Source organism: Monodelphis domestica, chromosome 1 (assembly GCF_027887165.1).
Source record: "Monodelphis domestica isolate mMonDom1 chromosome 1, mMonDom1.pri, whole genome shotgun sequence".
Taxonomy (NCBI): Eukaryota; Metazoa; Chordata; class Mammalia; order Didelphimorphia; family Didelphidae; genus Monodelphis; species Monodelphis domestica.
Window position 1 is genome coordinate 401,408,209 of NC_077227.1, and position 19,046 is coordinate 401,427,254.

A 19,046-nucleotide genomic window follows, 5' to 3' on the forward strand; every position below is an offset into this window, starting at 1 on the left:
ATGGTAGAGAAGACAGCTTCACTTACTCAAGAGGTAGGAACTCCAGTGCTATAAATATAGCTGCGCTTTGGCTGGTCAGAGCAGCAAGATGCTGTTCTAATTGATTGTTCATTCTTAAGCACAAACTGGCAAACAAATACTGGAGAAGAGCTTCTCTTGCATAATGAATTCCCTGAAAGTGACATTTGTAGCCATCTGATGTTCTCCAGAAGGGATGACATTCAGGGTTCAAGAAAATGCCTTTTCTCTGAGCTCTGGAACAGGCATTGGGGTAAGATTCAGCATCTATGGCAAGCAGTGGGCATTTTGTTGGTACTACTGTGGGCATAATGAAATTAATCAAGCAAAAAAGCATTTATTAAGTACATTCTATGTGCTTAGTCCTGGAGAAACAAAATGAAAAATGAAAGAATGCCCATACTCAAGGAACCTCTATTTTATTAAGAGCAGACAACTTGTAAATAATCAGGGATATTCAGAATTTATACAATAAATATGGGATAATTTTGGGAGGGAGGACACTAGGGACTAATAGGGAAGCCAGAAATAGCTTCATCTATAAGGTGGTGATTGATGTCTTTTTTCCCCTATAACCCTCACCTTCCATTTTAGAATCAATATTATATATTGGTTCTAAGGCAACAGAGTGGTAAGAGTTAGGCAATGGGGGTTAAGTGATTGTCCTTCGTCACACAGTATCTGAGGTCAAATTTGAACCCAGGACCTCCTATATCTAGGCCTGGCTCTCTATCCATTGATCTAAATCTTAAAGAAAACAAGATATTCTAAGTGAGAAGAAAGAGAATGCCAGGGATGGGAAACATGTAAAGTAAAGGTATAGAGATGAGAGATGGAGGGTTATGTGAGGAATAGCAAGAGGGTAGGTTGGTTGGATCAAAGAGGAATATACACCAGGTCTGGAAAGATAGATTGGGACCCAGATGTGATTTTATGCCAAGCAGGAGTTTGTATTTGAATTTAAAGGCAATAGGGGATTTGGAAGTTGTTGAGTAGGAAAGCAAACTACAAGCTACCATTGTCACTCACCTGCCAAAGAGATCTTGATTTAGAGTCAGAAGAACTGAGTTCAGCTCTCACTTCTGCTGCTTATAGTCTGTGTGTGGCTAATGACAAATCACTTCCTCCCTTCCAAACTGCTCCTCCCTTGTACAAAATAAAAAGAAAAGAAAAGACAACAAACAACTAAGTAAAATTGACTGAATTTTATGGTAGAAGCAACATTATGTACTCATAGGAGTTCACATCTCTACTGAGAATATAGAAGTGAGTCTAATCATCTATTCCCTGAGCTGAAGACTTGTCCATTTCAGTCCATCTGAATTAAGGTCTTAGTTTTCTTATTTATAAATTAAGGGTATTGGACAGAATTATCTCTTAGGTGAATCCTATCTTTCAGTTCTGTGACCTTATAAATTCTTCTTCCTCTCTGCCCTTGGAAAATTCATTTATTCCAAGACTCAGCCAGAATTTCTGGAGTAAGGTTGGTTGGGGTGGAAGGTGGTGATTACCTTTTCAGGAAGGATGGAGAGAAGGAAGGAAGGAAGGGAGGAGAGAGAGAGAGAGGGAGAAAAATAAGGAAAGAAGATAGCAGCCATTCCCATTCTGTATTCAAAGAGACACAGTGATTTGTGGTTGAGTGACCCAATATCTGGCCAATCCTTAGTTTATGTGGGAGAAGGACAGAAGAGGAGAAAAAAGTCATCTCCTTGGATAGATTGGGATATGGGATGTAGAGAGTGGAAAGAAATAAACCAGATACAGTCAAAGTACATGCCCCATCCCTTCAGTAGACAGGAAATGGAAAAGTTCTTCCCTCTCTTCCTGCATACAAAAGATCAGGAGGTAAGAACCAGGAAGTCAGGTGTCTCAAGTCTTGCCTCCAGGTTGCATATCTTGTTCCCTAAACTACAAGGAGCTACTGGATTTTTCTCCTGTGCATTAACTAGTCCTTAAGCTCCTGAAGTAGTTAGATGTAAAATGAAAATATATGGGTCTTTTAAAAGCTGTCTAATATTAATGCAGACTGCATATCACTCAAATCTTATTCACTTACAAAAAGAGTGAGGAAAGGCACTTTCAGAAAGTGTTATAAATCCAGAGACAATCACAATTAATCTAACTGATTAGCAGCAAGATTAATTCCATGATTAAGAACAAATAAATAAAGGAACACTCTTCCCCCTTGACTAAGGTTTGCCTATTTGGCCCCTTGATGGCTTAATAGAGGCTGACAATTTGGAAATCATAGGTAAAGGTAAGCTTTAATTAAAAAAAAAAGTTTGTTTTTTTTTCAGGAAAGTTGTTTGCATTTTAAAAGGTGATCAACTGAGTTGTGGGTAAATGGCTTTCTCAGCTGATGAATAGTCCTCTGGTGGTCTAAAGGAATTAATGCAACTTCTAGAAGTGCTTCTTGTATTCCTGAGGATTTTCTTTCACAAAGGGAAGATCAGAAGCTGGAAACTATATTTTAAATAAGAAGGATGGCAATGACCTTGAAAATGAAGGAAATTAGTTTCCTTTAATGAAGATGGCTTGGTTCTGTATGTGAAGAAAGATTTCCACATCTCATAATATCGGGGATGGGGAAGGTAGTGCTGGTGATGGGCATCATTGCCACAAGGATTCTGCCCCTACTCTAATGGCCCCTGGTATGTTTCCTGCAAGATCTGGCTTTGAGAGGCCCTATAAAGTCTCTTGGGGAATACTAGCTTCTAAGGGCAGAGTTGGACAACGGCTTCTGGAGACCCTGGAGCAAAACAAGAAGCTGGAGCTCTAAATTTGGAGTCAAAGAAACAGATCAATTCTCAAACCTGCTCCTTGAGACTCCTGTGTGACTAACAAGAAGTCCTTTTAACTTACCAGGCCTCAGATTCCTTACACTAGGAATGAGGAAGTTAGACAAGATCCTACCTTCCTGTTCTAAATCTTTAATCCTACCATCATGAGTGCCCTTTGACACCTGAGAGCAGAGTATAGCCCATGAAACTTTTTGAATTCTTGGGAGCCAGAGGTGAACAAGATCAGTGTCTCATATAAGAGTGATAGATGTCTCCTCTCTCCATCTTGAAAAGTCAGGGATCCTGGAAAGGAGAGGGAGGTAGAGTAGGGTCCAGGGAAGGAACATTGTGATTCAGAGTCTGAAGGTTCAAGTCATAGGTGGGATGACAGATCCCTTTATTTGATAAATATTTATTAAATGTCTAGAGTGTATAAATGTAGTGTTAAACTCAAATAGAAACAAGGTCACTAATCTACATATGAGGATCCCTGCAGGCTACAAATTGACTTATTTTAAAAATATGTTATCTGTGTTTTATTATAATTTTGTTTACTTTGTGAAATATTTTCCATTCACATGTAATCTGGTTCCTGTGGCATTGATACTCTGTAGGTACTTGGGGAAAGATTGTATTTATGTAAAACACAGTCCCTATCTTGTAAAGCTTAGAGGTTAGACAATCATTTCTTAATCCCTTTTAATGCTATTGCCTTCCCTCTTTAATCATTTCTTTCTTTCTTAATTTTGTATAGGGCTTGTCTGCACATATTTATTTCTTTGTTGGTTTCTTCATTAGACTGTAAGTTCATTGAGGGCAGGGACTATCTTTTGCCTCTTATATCCCTCGGCTTAGCACAGGGCCTGTGGCACATAGCTGGTGCTTAATAAATATTTATTGACTGACTGGCAGACTAGTACCTATGTTACAGAGTAGCAAAATGAAGTGTTATAATAAGTCTAGGGCTCTTTTAACATGGTTACTTCATTTCTCAGGCCTTATTTCTTCATTTGTAAGATGGGAATAATAATACGTGCACAGTCACCTTTATAATGTTATTTTGAAGAAAATGTTATTTATAAACCTTAAAGCATGACAGGAATGTGAGCTATGAAGATTTTTACTTGAAGAACAAAATGAAGCCCCTCTCCAGAGACAGAAGTCCATAGCCCTGGCCCAGGCCATTTGCCCGTGGCAAAGCTTAGTATCAAGGACAGAATCTTCTTCCTTCAATGGAGGAAGCTTCCGGCACAAAGCATCAAGAGGAAAAGTAGCTTTTGCCTTGATGCTGTCAAATGCATCATTATAGGAAGTGGATATTGTCTAATGGATGAAAATGACATTAAATATTAGCTGGACACAAAATTATAAAAAAGAATAGGGGAACAAGTCATGAGGATAATAATTTTTCAAAAAGACTGCTCTAGGGGCAGCTGGGTAGCTCAGTAGATTGAGAGCCAGGCCTAGAGACGGGAGGTCCTAGGTTCAAATTTGGCCTCAGACACTTCCCAGCTGTGTGACCCTGGGCAAGTCACTTGACTCCCATTGCCTAGCCCTTACCACTCTTCTGCCTTGGAACCAATACACAGTATTGACTCCAAGATGGAAGGTAAGAGTTAAAAAAAAAAGACCGCTCTAAGAAACAAGCATAGAGAATACAGAGAGGCCTGGAAAGACCTTCAGGAATTGATGCAGAGTAAAGTAAGCAGGGAGACAGCTCAGTGATTAGAACTCTGGTCCTGAAATCAGGAAGATCCAAGTTCAAGTTCAGTCTCACATATTTACTAGCTGTGTGACTCTGGTCAAGTCACTTAACTTCTGTTTGCCTTAATCCAATAGAGAAGGAAAGAGAAAACCAGTGCAGTATCTTTGCCAAGAAAACCCCATAAATACTATGGTCCATGGGGTCATGAAGAGTTGGATATGATTGAACAATAACAACAACAGCAGCAACAGAACCAAGAAAAGTGTATCTGATGATTGTAACCTTGTAAATGGAATGAACAATGATAGCACAGTCAAAAATCAATGTTGTAAAATTGTAGAGAACACACATGGCTTTGAAGAAGAGATATTTTGGAGAAGAGATATTAAAGATAATTCCTCTTGCTTCTTTGCAGCCATGGGTATGAAACATTGCTGAAAAGATTATTATTATTAATATTATTAATGTGTTGGTTGCTGATTTTCTTTTTTAAAAATCTTGTTATGAGGGATGAGTAGGTGATATGAAAGCAAAACTAATCAACTAAAATATATTTTTATTGTTGTATTCAGTCATTTAAGTTGTGTCTGACTCTTCATGACCCCATTTGGGGTTTTCTTGACAAAGATGCTGGAGTGGATTGCCATTTCTTTCTCCAGCTCATTTTATAGATGGGAAACTAAAGGAATCAGAGTGAATTTTCTACAAGGTCACACAGCTAGCTAGTGTCTGGGGCTAGATTTGAACTCAGACCTTCCTGACACCAGGCATAGTGCTCTATCTACTATGCCACCCAGCTGCCTCCAAATATATTTTAAATGACATGAAAGAGCTGCATGAGTATCTGTTTTTACCACTTTATCCTAAAGATCAGTGAGCCTTTCTATATCTGACTTCCAGATGAGGTTTTCTAAATGTATCATCTCCCTCATAGAAATGTGTACTCCTTAAAAGCAAAGATGCTCTTATTTTCTATTTCTAGTCTCCCTAGTGTGTAGGACAGTGCTTTGTATGTAGTAATTGCTTGATAAATACTTTCTTCTTCATTCATGGCTCAGAAAAGATTTGTGAGTTTTCCTGGCTTGACTTGAAGTAGACAATATAACCAGCAAGACTGGCTGACTGGAATCCAATTGCCCCTTGACTTGGCCCATTGACATTAACCCTGTGCATCAAACAGCCCTATTTCATGCTAGCATTTATATATAGACCTTTACTAGCTAGGATTGATATAGTACTTTAAGGTTGCAAAGTGATTAATGTGTATTATCCCATTTGATCCTACCCTAGGAGGTAGGTACAAGATATGGGATGGGGATAGGAGAGGACAGAATGTGTGTGTGTGTGTGTGTGTGTGTGTGTGTGTGTGTGTGTGTGTGTGGCCAGGCACAAGTTAGGAATACTTGGGTTCAAATTTGGCCTCAGATACTTCCTAGCTGTGTGATCCTGGGCAAGTCACTTAACCCGAATTGCCTAGCTCTTGCTGTTCTTATGTCTTAGAATTAATACTAAGACAGAAGGTAAGGGTTAAAAAAAAAAGGCAACTCAGGAACCACTTTCTACATGAAACTTTCTCTAACCCTTCTCTCTCTCCACCCAGCTGCTGCTGATGTTTCCCACCAAAATCACTTTGTATCTATTTTGTATAAACTTAGGTATACACATATTATCTTAGTCTTGAGAGACTATTTCTTTGTGGTCTCTGTATCCTTTTGTATCATCTGAGCCTAGTTCAGTGCCTGGCAGATAATCAGTACTTAAGCAAACAAACAAAAACATATAAAGTTTAAGACATACTTACTGGTTGAATAATTGTAGCATAGAGAATAGAGCTCAGGACCTGGAGTCTGGAAGACCTGAGTTAAATCTTAATCTCAGAAACTTATTAGCTTCATGACTGCACAGTAGTCACTTCACCTCTGCTTGCCTCAGTTTCCTCTTCTGTGATATGAGAATAATAACAGCACCTCCCTCCCAGGATTGTTGTGAGGATCAAATGAGATAATATTTATAAAGTGCTTTGCAAACTTTAAAGTGCCATACAAATGCTAGCTATTCTTTATTATTTATCATTATTTCATTGGTCAGAGCGTCTTTCTAATAAGGCCAAGGTCATCTGCTGTATTACTGTGTGAGCCAACTCTGCTCAGGTTTCCTTTAAACCCTAGCCAACATCTTGCAAACATTTGTTTTTTGGTCTCAAGGGGAATTGAGTGAGAATGTGTGGATGACTCAGTTCTAATTCACCTCTACCGTCTGGAGACGCAGTTCAGTCCTCATACCTGATTCCACTGATTAGGCCTGGAGAGTCACCCTTGCCTGTATCCTATTCTTCCTATAGTCCTATGATTTTAGACCTGAAAGGGATCTCATAAACAACATTAAGCTCAACTTCCTCATTTTATAATTGAGGAAACAGCCTAGTACAGTGACTTGCCCAAGGTCAGACAGTAATTTGCCAGGATTCAAACACAGTATCATTTTTGCTGTTGCACATATTGGCAATTTTCTTGTCTCATTTTATGTTCCCTTTTCACTCTGCCTCCAATGTTGCTCTTCATTACTGCCCATCAAAATCCTTTCCTCCAAGACCTAACTCAGGTTCCCATTCCTTCCTGAAGATTTTTCTGATCTTTCCAGCAAGGATTGTTTCCATTTCCTTGAACACTCTTTTGGACTTCTTTTCCCTACTGAAGTTTATTATGAATCATCCTCATTTATGTACATAATAGTAGCTAATCATTGCTAACATGATACAAAGATTTAAGGATTTGCAAAGCACTTTACAGATGTTTCATTTTAGCCTCACAAAAACCCTGGGATGTAGGCAATTTTATAATCCCCATGGTGGAAGAGAAAACTGAGGCCAACCTAGAAGCTACATGACCTGGCCAAGGATACACAGCCAGTACATGTCTCAGGTGGGACTTGAATCCAGTCTTCCTCACTCTGAGGCCGTTTCTTCATCCCCTACACTAGTGATGGTGAACCTATGGCACAAGTGCCAAGATAGCATGCAGAGAGCTTTCTGTGGGCATGCAGCCACCCTTCTACCCCCCCCCCCCCAATCCCCAAGAGTTCATTAATAGAAAAGCAGAGGGACTTGGGCAGAGCTGCTCCCTTCCCCCTCTCTACCTTGCCTGATAGCATTTTTTTTTATATCACCCACCTCTCTGTCCAGCAGCCCAATGGGAGCATTCCCTCCCTTCCCTGTGTGGGATATAAGGAGGTTGGGTCATACCCAGCATTTGATGGGGAGAAGGGGAATGACACCTGGTCACTGTGGGGGGACTGGTACAGCAGTTGTTCTGGGGAGTGGGGTGGGGGTGGGGCCTGGCACTATGACTCTAAAAGGTTCACCATCACTGCCCTATACCATACTGTCCTTCTAAGCAAATAGTGAAGAACCCACCGAGATACATAGAGATCTACAGCACCTTGAGCCTATGCTAGTGACAGGGTAGCAATGAATCTATTTCTATCTATCCTTCTACCCATTCCCATGTACCTCTGCCCTTATACAAAGCAACCCTCCTTGTTCTCACCTTGGAATACTGTCGACCAAGCACGAAGATCTCTGAGCTCATGGAAGAAGAAGGCTTTGCTCTGTGTCTCTCCTCCTTTGGATCCTTGGGTTCCCTGTTTTTTCTGTCTTTGCTCTAAGATTGGAGAAGCTGTGAGCCTAACCATTAGATCAAAAAGGAGCTTGAAAAATACTTTAAGCAAAAAGTGCGGACTGTGCATCCTTGCTCCGCAACTATACTGATATTAAATCATGAAATAGCACTGAGCAGCTGCCCAAAACATATATACAGGCCTGTCAAAACAGAAACCAAACAAAATTTCTAACGAGAACTAGAGGTGAAAAGAACACTCAGGAAGAAACAGAAAAATGAAAGAGGGAGTCCACATACATGTTATCCTGGTGTCCTTGTTTACAAAGGAAATTCCTGGGTTTACTGATAGAGGGAGGGCTTGGAAACTTTTAAATTGGCATTTTATTCTCTGTCACATGCTGCTTTGTTATGCAGAAGGATAGTTAAGAGCTTGAGGATTTTGAATGATGAAGCTGCTGTCCATTTAATGACCTTGAATTCAAATGATATGATTATCTTCCCCCTAACCATAAGTTATATTGGTCTGTAGTGTCAGACCTTAACACTGAGCATCCTGGGTCATTTGTTGGATCCCTGGATTAGAGATCTGACTGACTGAGGTTTTCCCTGGACATTGTAAATTAGCTCCTAGAGCTTTCTGTGTGCCCTCTCTGGTTTCAAAGGGGACCTTAACCATCCCTCTTTTTTCTCTCTTTACCTAAGAGAAGTGTAGAGAAAAAGAGAAACTTCTGGACTCCCCTTTGGGATAATACTGCTAATGAGAGGTGTTGAGCCTTAGGCCTAGAAGAGCTATCATGAGAGAAGGAGGTAGGGAATGATAGAGGGAGGGAAGAGACCTAAGGAATGAAGACTGCAAGAAGAGAAGTCATCATGTTTCTATAAATAAACTTGCTTTATCATCCAACCATGAACCTCTCATCCCAAATTCTCTAAAACTTCCCTCTTTTCATCAAAGGCACCCTTCTCTTCTACTCAAGTAGAGGAAGATGAAGAGATGCTTTAATAAAATACACATTATGGAAATTTTCTGGTGAATTTGGAGTGAAGTGATCTGGCTTAGCTGGTAGGAAAGTTTGCTTGTATTTAATGCTTGGCATGGTCCATGTCTTGACATGATAATGAAATAGTACTTTAAAGCTTGCAAATTACTTTCTCATGTGATCCTCAAAACCCTGTGAGATAGGAACTTCTCTTATTCCAAATTTACAGATGAGGAGACTGAGGTCAAGAGAGGTTAAATAACTTGCCCAGGGTCATTGAGCTAATGAGTATCTGAGTAAGGATCTTTCTCAGGTGTAACTTCACATATAGCACTCTACCCACTATCCCAAGAGATTCTGAGCTCCTTAAGGCAGAGACTTCTACCCTTTAAAAATATTCCTAGTTCCAAGCACAGTGTCTTGAATACAGCAAGTGTTTAAGAATATTGTCACTAATCTACATTGTTCATCACTATGCTTAGTTTCATGAAGTTCTTATTTTTCTCCTACCTTGGCTGAAGGAGAGAACAGTAACTATAAAATTTCAAGATCTGGAGATCATTTAATCCAAAGATTCTTAAATTATTTTTGTGCCCTGGACCCTTTTGACTCCATGGATTATTCAGAATAATGCTTGAAAATACATAAAATAAAACACATGGGATTACCAAAGAAATCAACTATATGAAAATATAGTTACAAAATATATATTTTAAATATAAAGTGGGCTGGCATTACACCAAAGCAACTAGAACTTGCTGCCTCTGACAGAAGCAGCTGGCGTACCCACATTAACCATGCCGCCACCACCCTTGAAGATGAACTATGTCGACGTCTTGCTTCTGCGTGAACGCCGACACTAGACCACAACTGCACCTCCCTTAACAACTGGCGGCCCATGCCCCATATGCCACAAACTTTGCGCCTCAGCCTTTGGACTTCAAAGCCACATGAGGGTACATCAATAGATGATAATGCACAAAGACAATAGTCATTCTCGGTCACCGGGAGACTACTACTACTACTACTACTATATATATATATATATCCAAATTCACAGACTCCAAGTTAAGGAGTCCTAGTCTAGTCCAACCCTTGTGTTTTCAGAGAAGCAACCAGTGCCTAGGACAATCTTCTCAGTGGGTGGGTCCAGAGAAAAGTCTGATTCCCTGGAAAATTTAGTATATAAGCAAGGTCTCCCTTTAGAACTATTAGCTATACTCTGTCACACAGGCTCAGGAATCCTTTTGTTTGTGGTTTGTAATTGCCTTAAAATTTGAGATTTCTATGGTAGAGTGGGAAGATTGGGAAGCAAGAGACCTAAGATCTAGTTCCATCTTCACAATGGGACCTTGGGAAAGTCATTTCCTTTTTTTAGGTCTCAATCTCTTCTCTGTCAAATGAGCAGATTTTGTCCCTTCCTCCCAGCACTAATAACCTGGAATATACCATTGCTGACAAATAGACCACTCCTTCAAATCATAGAGAACCATACTAATTCTTTCATTTGAGTATTTTCAGTGGATGGCCTTCTTGAAGTTATTTCTTGAGCCAGAGTTCCATGGTCTGTCTATCTCAGCATTTCTGGAACCTCAGTCTTCTGCCTTGGTATCATTCCTAGGTCGGGATTCCAATACAGAAGGTAAGGGTTAAAACAAAAAAGTTAATGAGTACTTTCTATGTGTCAAGTGCTGTGTTAGGCACTGGAGATTAAAAAAGAAAAAAAACACAGAAGGCAAACAGGCCCTGCCCTCAAGGAATTGACGTTCTCCTGGGGGGAATTCAACAACAACAACAACAAAAAACCCCTATATGTAAATACAGAGTATATTCAAAGTAAACACAAAGTTCTTTTTTGTTGAGGTACCAGCAGTTGGGGGTTAGGGGGAATCAGGAATGGTCTCAGGAAGAACTTGGCTGAACTTCAAAGGAAGCTGGGGATTAAAGAGACTGAGGTTCATGGAAGGGGCATCTTGGACACCCGGGATAGCTTTGATAGCTTTGCGTAAGGTACATCTCCCTGAGAGTGTATTGGGAGTGTGTGCACTGAAAGTTTTCATTTTGCATTCAGGATGAAATTAAACTAGGTATTCTCACTCAAAACCTCTCTCTGCCTTGACCCTGACTTCTGAACTTCAGACACATGCTGCTGGGTCAAATACCTTCCCACCCCATCCCCTTCAGCTCCTTTTTTGTGTATTGTTTTCCTGTCTAGAAGGTAAGTTCATTGGGGCAGCTAGGTTTTAGTGGGTAGAAAGACAGGAGATTCTGGGTTCAAATATGACCTCAGACACTTCCTGGCTGTGTGACCTTAGGTAAGTCACAATGCCAATTGCCTAGCCCTTATCACTCTTCTACTTTGGAATCAAATACTTAATATTGATTCCAAGACAGAAGGTAAGGGTTAAAAAAATAAAGAATGTAAGCTCTTTGAAAGCAAATACAATATTTTTGTCCCTAGGCACTTATCACAGTTCTGGGTTGTGTATTGAGTTTAATGTCAGTGAAGTCCTTGGGGGTGCTTATCACACATAATAAGCATTTGACAAATGCTTGGAATTTTTTCTTCCTTCTTCCTTCAGTAGGAGAGGCGGTTAAGCCAGAGGGGTGGAACCCACCTGAGGATACTGGCTCAGTAATAAGGCATCAGGCTAAACATAGGTCTTAAAATGATTAGGTTTAGGGCACTGAGTTCCCCTCTGTTGGAAGTAGCAACAGAAGCTGATTATTTCTCACAAAGAAACCTGAATTTTAGCCTCACCTGAATATTCTCTGTAATCTCATAATCAGCATTCACTGAGGGAGAAAGATGTGGGTTAAAATTCTCTCTATATGCTTGACTCCCTACTTCAGAAGTAAAGGATCTATTATATAGAAAAGAAAGCTCAATTAAATTTGGAGATCAAATATACAACCTTAAAGGCAATCAGAAAGCCACAATAAATAATTAAAAGGATTATCAGGAACTTTGCATGGACCCCAGCATCAAGGCTGAATTGTAGTGTGATGCCATGGAAATTTGAATATGTCAAAACTAACAGTAGAAAAATACTTTGGTTTCATAAAATAATGGGTCCCAGATTATATTCTGCACTTTGGTTCATAGATTCATGAAATTCGATTTGGAATAGCCCTTAGATATTCCCTAATTCCACCATGTTCCTTCACAGGGATCCTCTCTACATCTCTGACAAGGATCCATCCAATCATTGCTTGGAGATCTCCAGTGTTGGGGATACATATTACATGTCAATACAATCCACTCAATTTTCAGATATTTGCCAAAAAATTATTCCTCATATTGAATTATGATTCAATAACAACCTACTTTTCTGTACTTTCCCCCCATCTATGTAATTTTGACCATTAGAGCCAAGCAGGGCAAGTCTAATTCTTGGCCCATATGACAGCCCTCCAAATACTCGAAGACAACAATTATGTTGTGGTCTGGTCTCAATCTGCAAGCTAAACATTGCCCAGTTCCTTCAATAAGTCTCTGAATGGCATAGTCTCCAATTATCTTCTCATATCTTGATTGTCCTTCTTTGGATGCCTTAGTCTGTCACCTTTGTGAGTACTTCTAAATAATAAACCTCCAGACCCAAACTTCTGGGCTCCCTTTATTGGAATGTCCTATTAACATTCCAGGTTAGTGCCCACAAAGATCAGAAGCCTTCATAAAGGATAGACCATGCCTAGAGCTCAATAGGAAACACACACACACACACACACACACACACACACACACACACACACACACACACAATTAGATTCACAGTTTAGTTGGCCATCTGAATTTGGCTTCGAAAAGCCAGTGAAAATGCTGTGTTGTGGACTGAATTTAATGTTAGTGAAGTCCTTGGGGGTACTTAGAAATTCAACGATTACTTAATCAACCAATGAAGAAACAGTGACTTGGAGGAAGTCCCTGATGGCTCTCTTGGGACCAAGTTTGGCTGAAGTAGACTGTTTGCTGGCTGGTGAGGGGAAGGATAGGGAGCAAGGCAGGAAAAGGAAAAGAAAGAGGAGAGAGGAGAGAAAAAAGAAGGGGAAAGTAGGGAAAAGGGACTGGAGGGACCTCTGCAGCTGCTTTTGAGAAGGGAGTTGAATACCTTCAGAAAAATATTCTTTAAGTGTCCTACCTATCTTGCCTAAAACCTTACCCCCCAAAGGTGGCTGAGCCTATCTGATGAAAAGAATGGCTGAGTATAAAAGTTCCTGCTTTGGGTCTGGAAGATAAGAAGGAAAATGACTTTAACTTCTAGTGACTCAGTTGTACCAACCAGTCTGTGCTAATAATGAGCTTAAGTAAAGCCTCCATTCTTCCTAGGATAGTGATAGAAAAGTGCAATGCAGCAAACCCTAGTGAAGGAACATGGTAAATGCATGTGTGTGTGTATGTTCTGAACCTGTGATTTCACTCAGACTAACTCCCTGTGAAGAACTCAGTCTGACTTTGAGATTTCTCTCTGTAATGAAGCCCAGAGTTGAGGAAATTGTTACAGAAAAATTAGGGTTCTAACTAGATAATCTCTAATTCTTTCAATTCTAAAGGCTAGGACCCTATTCAAAACACAAATCACATATTAAACACCTTCTGTTTACTGAGCATTCTGCTAGCATATTGAAGAGACACAAAGTTTACCAGAGTTTCCTGTTCTCAAAATGCTTTCAGCCTTGTGAGCCAGGGAATAAGGGGAGGAGCTTGGGAATGTGTGAAAAACTAGGGGGGGGGGTGTTGAGAATTCTTACAGAAATCAGAAAATCTTAAGATACTTGCATGACTGACTCTCCGTTATTTCCAAATGAAGTTAAAGATATGGCAAGGTTGAGGAACTGTGATTAGATCATCTTATCCTCTACCTCCCAGTTGATCTCAATATCCCCTAAGCAAAATAAAGATGGGTCCAGAGACAATCCACCCCCATGTATGTACACAGATATCATGTGCATGTATGTATTCACACATTCTCTGATATCTATGCCCACATGTACATATATATAAATGCATGTGTGTGTATGTTCTGCACTTATGATTTCACTCAGACTAACTCCCTGTGAAGAACTCTTCTGCTGATGTAATTCAGTAATTGCTCTATAACTTGAAGAAGCAGCATGGTGAAGGAGATAGTGAGATGACTTTGGAATCATGAAGACCTGGATTCAGGACCTTCCTCTTACATATATAGGCTTTGTGACCCTGGAGAGGCCGCTCTTATTTTTCAGAGCACCAGGTAACTCTAGGAATGGAGAATGCAGAAAAAATGCTGACCTGCATTGGTGGAGGGATTTCCTTTTTTGGGAGTTCAGTATGCAAATGAAATACTTTTGTTCTTTTCCCTTTCTACCTTTACCTTCATATGTGTGTGTGTGTGTTTATCTGCATATACACACAAATTGAAAATTCGGAGGAAGACCTTTTTTTCTCTACCAAGTGGACACAATCTGTAAACAGGCACACAGTCCATCTCTTTTCTCTGCCTTTCACAATACTGTGTGTGTATGTGTTCAGGGTACAGATATACCTCTGTGTTATTTGTTACATAATCTAGCAATTGTTTCTCTTGTTTGTCTCTGGATGCTGGTATCCTGAATAGTCTTGCATCTTTTCCATTGGTTTTCAAGGGAGTCGAACACTGGATAAACTGTACTATTCAGCCTCAACAGACATTTCACTGGCAGAAGTTGGCTTTATCTGAGCCACTTCTTGCTAGAAGTTGCTGCTAGACAGACAGAGAGGCAGACAGACAGACACAGACTCGACTGCCCCCTTGTGACATTTCCGATGTGTACAGGAAACACGTGGGCGTGCACATTTACACACGGTGGAGAACCAGTCTGGAGAGAGGGCTGAGGCATCAGTCCTTCAGCCTCCGAATCTCCGCAGTCAAATCCCAGCCGGCTAGGCTTAGCTCCAGCTCTGGCCTAAGGGGACTGACTACATGCAAACATGTAGAGGCGCCTGGGTCAGAGACCATCTGCCTTTGACAGCATTATCAGCATCTGCATAGTGTTGGGGAGGAGGGTGAATAGTTTTGCTGGGGCCAAGAGTTTCAGTCCAGTTCTGCTTTCTCCCATACATTTCTCATGACAAACATGTACACATGATGATACACACACACAGTCATCCACACACTCACAAATACATTCTTGAAAATGCAACGGCTCAGAGACAACCACAGAAACTCACAGCAAGACGTATGAGCACAAACACTGTCTCCGACAAAACACACATTCTCACCCGGAGACGGATCCTCAGAGGCACACCATTTCGCAAATGTGCACATTTGCTGCCACACACTCAGAGGCATTCACAGATCGAAGCCCACATTGACACACACTCCAAGAATTCACCCAGGCACATGCTGGAGCACACAGTCACACTCAGGCTAAACAAATACACAAAACTGTAGCCCAAAGTGGAACACAGGCCCATGACTTCTTTTCCATTCCCCTCCCTACTGATTTCTGGACAGCTAGAGAGATCAGTCCCTAGCATTTTCCTCTCGGGGTTCACGGGGTTCTTTCCGCAGCCTCGGGCCAGAGAGCTAACTGGGGCTTAGGCAGGACCTCAGCCTTGGGATCTACAGAAGGGGACAGTTTCTGGCCCTGCTCCCTAGTCCGCGGTCGGTCTCCGTGATCTTACTAACTTCATCCCAGTCTAGCAGAGAGCAGTCCTGCGTTCTGAACTGAGGAAACAGCTCCATTTCGAAGGTTCGGCCCGAGGGCTGTTCAGATAAGGGCTGGGGGATGGCTGTGGGTATATTGGACCCTAGGGGCGCTTAGTGTTCTGCTTCCTGTCTCTGAGGCGCAGGAGCTGAAGGGCTGGGAAGAGAGAACGGCATCCTCTGTCAGAACCTTCGGTTAGAGAGCAGGAACCCGGGCAGACTAAGAGACAGAGACAATACCAATAAAACAGCTACCAGCCAAAAGCTCTTTCCTCACGTCAGTCTCGGTAGCAAATGTGTTAGTGTGCCCATATTATAGATAAGGAAAATGACACTAACCCTAAGACCTTGGTCAAGCAGAAAAAAACCGTAGATCGAGCTGGGTCTAAAGATTGCTAGTCCAACGTTATTTCTGCCAAGGTTGAAGAGAGACACAGAAAGGTGGCAGGATAGGACAGACCGGAGTGCGTTTCTTTCTTTCTTCCGGATGCAGTCGTCTTTAGAGGGCTAGCTCGGGCTATCTCTGGCTACCAGACTTCTCACCCGCCGAGGTATTACAAGAGTTCTAACTAACAAACCTGCAACCCTTCCTCTCCCGCTCTGGAAAGAAAGTTCCCGGAAAAAAGGAGACAAGGAAGGCTGAGAGTAGGGGGCTAATTTTAGCAAACCCAATCCCTGTTGGAAACGAACCTGTAAACCTGACGTTTAAAAAATGAAAAGAGGCTCAGGAGTCAGCAGCAACCTCACACCCAACCTGGAAACTATTTAGATGTCCTAGTGAAATACATTTGCACCGTAAGGGTTTTGTGGGGCTAGGGGCAGGCGAGGGAGTGGGTATAATACTAGCAATGTGTTTAACAATTGTGTACAAAAAGGTCCGGAGTTATCAAAGATGAAGGCATTTCTCTCCACCCCTTTTTTCCCCATGAACGAAGGTGTTCCTGTTCTCTCCCTCCCTTTTCCCTCTCTCTCCATCTCTCTCTCTCCATCTCTCTCTCTCTCTCTCTCTCTCTCTCTCTCTCTCTCTCTCTCTCTCTCTCTCTCTCTCTCTCTCTCTCTCCCTCCTTCCCCCCCCCCCCTCAGAATTGTGCATTCTGGCATCTGCAAAAAGAGAAAATGGAAAAATGGCAATTCTGAGTCCCAGACAAAGCGTCCCTGGGGTGAGAGCTGCAGCTGGGACACATGGAAAGATGAGTCTAGGAGTGGGGTGATAGGTGACACTTCCCCTCCCCCCTTTATTTTTAATGCGTAAAGGCAATGGAAAGAGGCATATGGACATGGCATTTAAAATGAAGTCCATAGTTGATTGAAATTAAGATTGCAGTCTTCCTGAAGCTGTCTCCTCCCAACATTCTGAATGCGCCTGCCGACAGCTCAGAATTGGTTGGGACCTTACAGTCTAGGCTGCTTGTAGGATTACTCCGGCGGTCAGCAGGACAAGTACTGAATTCTCAAAAGGACTGGGACGTGTACTTGTGAGGCTGTGTTTGCGTGTGCCCGCGAGTGTACGTGTGTATGAGTGTGTAAGGGAAGTGTTGGGGAGACAATGTCCGAGTTCTCTCCAATTTGCCAGTCTTACCTTGATTAAGCGTTGACGACTAGTGTAAAGACAAAATAAAGTCTAACCCACTGCCCCGTAACTGCTGCGCTCTGGCTGAGACCTGTGTATCCAAGACCCGCTTAAAGTCGCCGGGTTTGGGACAAGCAGAAATGGGCTCGCTTTTGTGATGGATAGAAGGCAACGGACAAGGACAACGCTGGTGCAGGAGAAAGAGAAGGCATATAAAACTGTTAACCAAGCACATCTAGCGACACTTGGAACACTGGGGTTTGGGGCCACGAAGCGGAGACTGGATGGGGAGAGGGGAGATCAGCTCTGGGCTAGTAGGTTTCCAGTGCAATGCGATGGAACTGAAGTCCACGTATCCAGTCTCCGGATGCTCTGGTAGGCAGTTGCATGCGGCAGCCCTGTAAAGGGAAACTGGCTTCTGTTAAGAGGACCCAAAGTTCAGCTCGCCCTTATGGAAGGCGAAACGCAGTTAGCTCTTCTTAAAGTAGGGAAAGTGGTTTGTTTGTGCCCCATTAGGGCACAGAGGTCACACAATCCAGGCCTCCCTCCAGTCCAAAGTCGAGGAGCTTGACGTGCTGCACCGGGGCCTGAGGCCTCAACAGCCTGTAGCTCTCTGCGGGAACCGTCCCTTGGGTGATGTTGTTCTGCCCGCAGTCCCTCCGACGCAGAAGACAGTGGCTGCAGAGCCGAAGCTCGCTGAAAACTAGCAAGAGAACTGCAAAAAGGTTTTGGTGGGCTCCTTCTTGGGGAGATGTGGTCCTGACCTCTCAGCAGAACAAACTCGGCAAATATCCTGCTTTTCTGTACCTCCGCGGGCGTGGGCCATGGGTGTGGGCCATGGGGATTGCGCTCTGTCCACAGCATCGCCCAGCCGGCGCTTGGAAGTCTTTTGTCTAGCACGAGTTTTTATCTCCTAGTTGGGAAGTATTTGAAGCTGAGTGAGACAAAGATTTCCGCAGGAAGAACGGGTTTTGGAAGGAGAGTCCCTTACGATCTCTCACAATAACCAAGATATCGATCCCAAACTTTTCAGGGCCAATTGACCATTTCGATTACAATGCACGCTCCTAGATGTCCCAGCACATCTCATTTCTGTTGCAAGAGCCCTGCTAGAGATGTGGCACTTCGTATATCTATCGCTGTGTAACTTCAAAAGACGACGGAATTTGGCAACTGATCACAAATTCCTCTGAGAGTCCACCTTCAGATTGCCTGACACTTGGTTTGACACACTCATTCTGTACACTTCGTTTGAGGTCCGATCTCTGCACACATCGTGTTAAATATGCTCTTACCCCGTGCGAGTTGTGATAACACACTTTACCTGAAACACCTTTGCTTTGCACATCTGTAATGCACGCTCACTCAAGACGCATTGTCTGAAACACACTCACCCTTTTCACGCTGTGATGCGCACCTACTCTGTTCATTAGGTCTGTTACACGCTTCCCATACACATTGCCTGACTCATATTCACTTTGTGTACCCGACATACTCGCTCCGAGTTCGTCTGACACGCATTTGCCCAGTTCACATTGTGGCACACTGCTTCGGACATGCTGTATGACACACACGTTTGCTCAGTACTCGTTGACTGTTGATACAGACTTTTCGGGGCTGAAGGGAGTGACCTCGACCAGGTCCTTGGCTCCGGATCAAATCGCGCATTTCTTTCCGGTCTCTGCGCCTAGGGTGCTGGGGTCTTTTG

At 42.3% G+C, this 19,046-nt stretch overlaps 1 protein-coding gene across 1 annotated transcript in view; it reads left to right on the forward strand.

Annotated features, from left to right (window-relative positions):
- Window positions 1-18,901: 18,901 nt before the first annotated feature.
- Window positions 18,902-19,046, forward strand: part of MAFB (MAF bZIP transcription factor B) — a 5,953-nt gene continuing 5,808 nt past the window's right edge. The window contains exon 1 of the mRNA XM_007474341.2: window positions 18,902-18,978. Within this exon, the coding sequence (XP_007474403.2) occupies window positions 18,902-18,978 (77 nt within the window). The remainder of the gene's footprint in view (window positions 18,979-19,046) is intronic.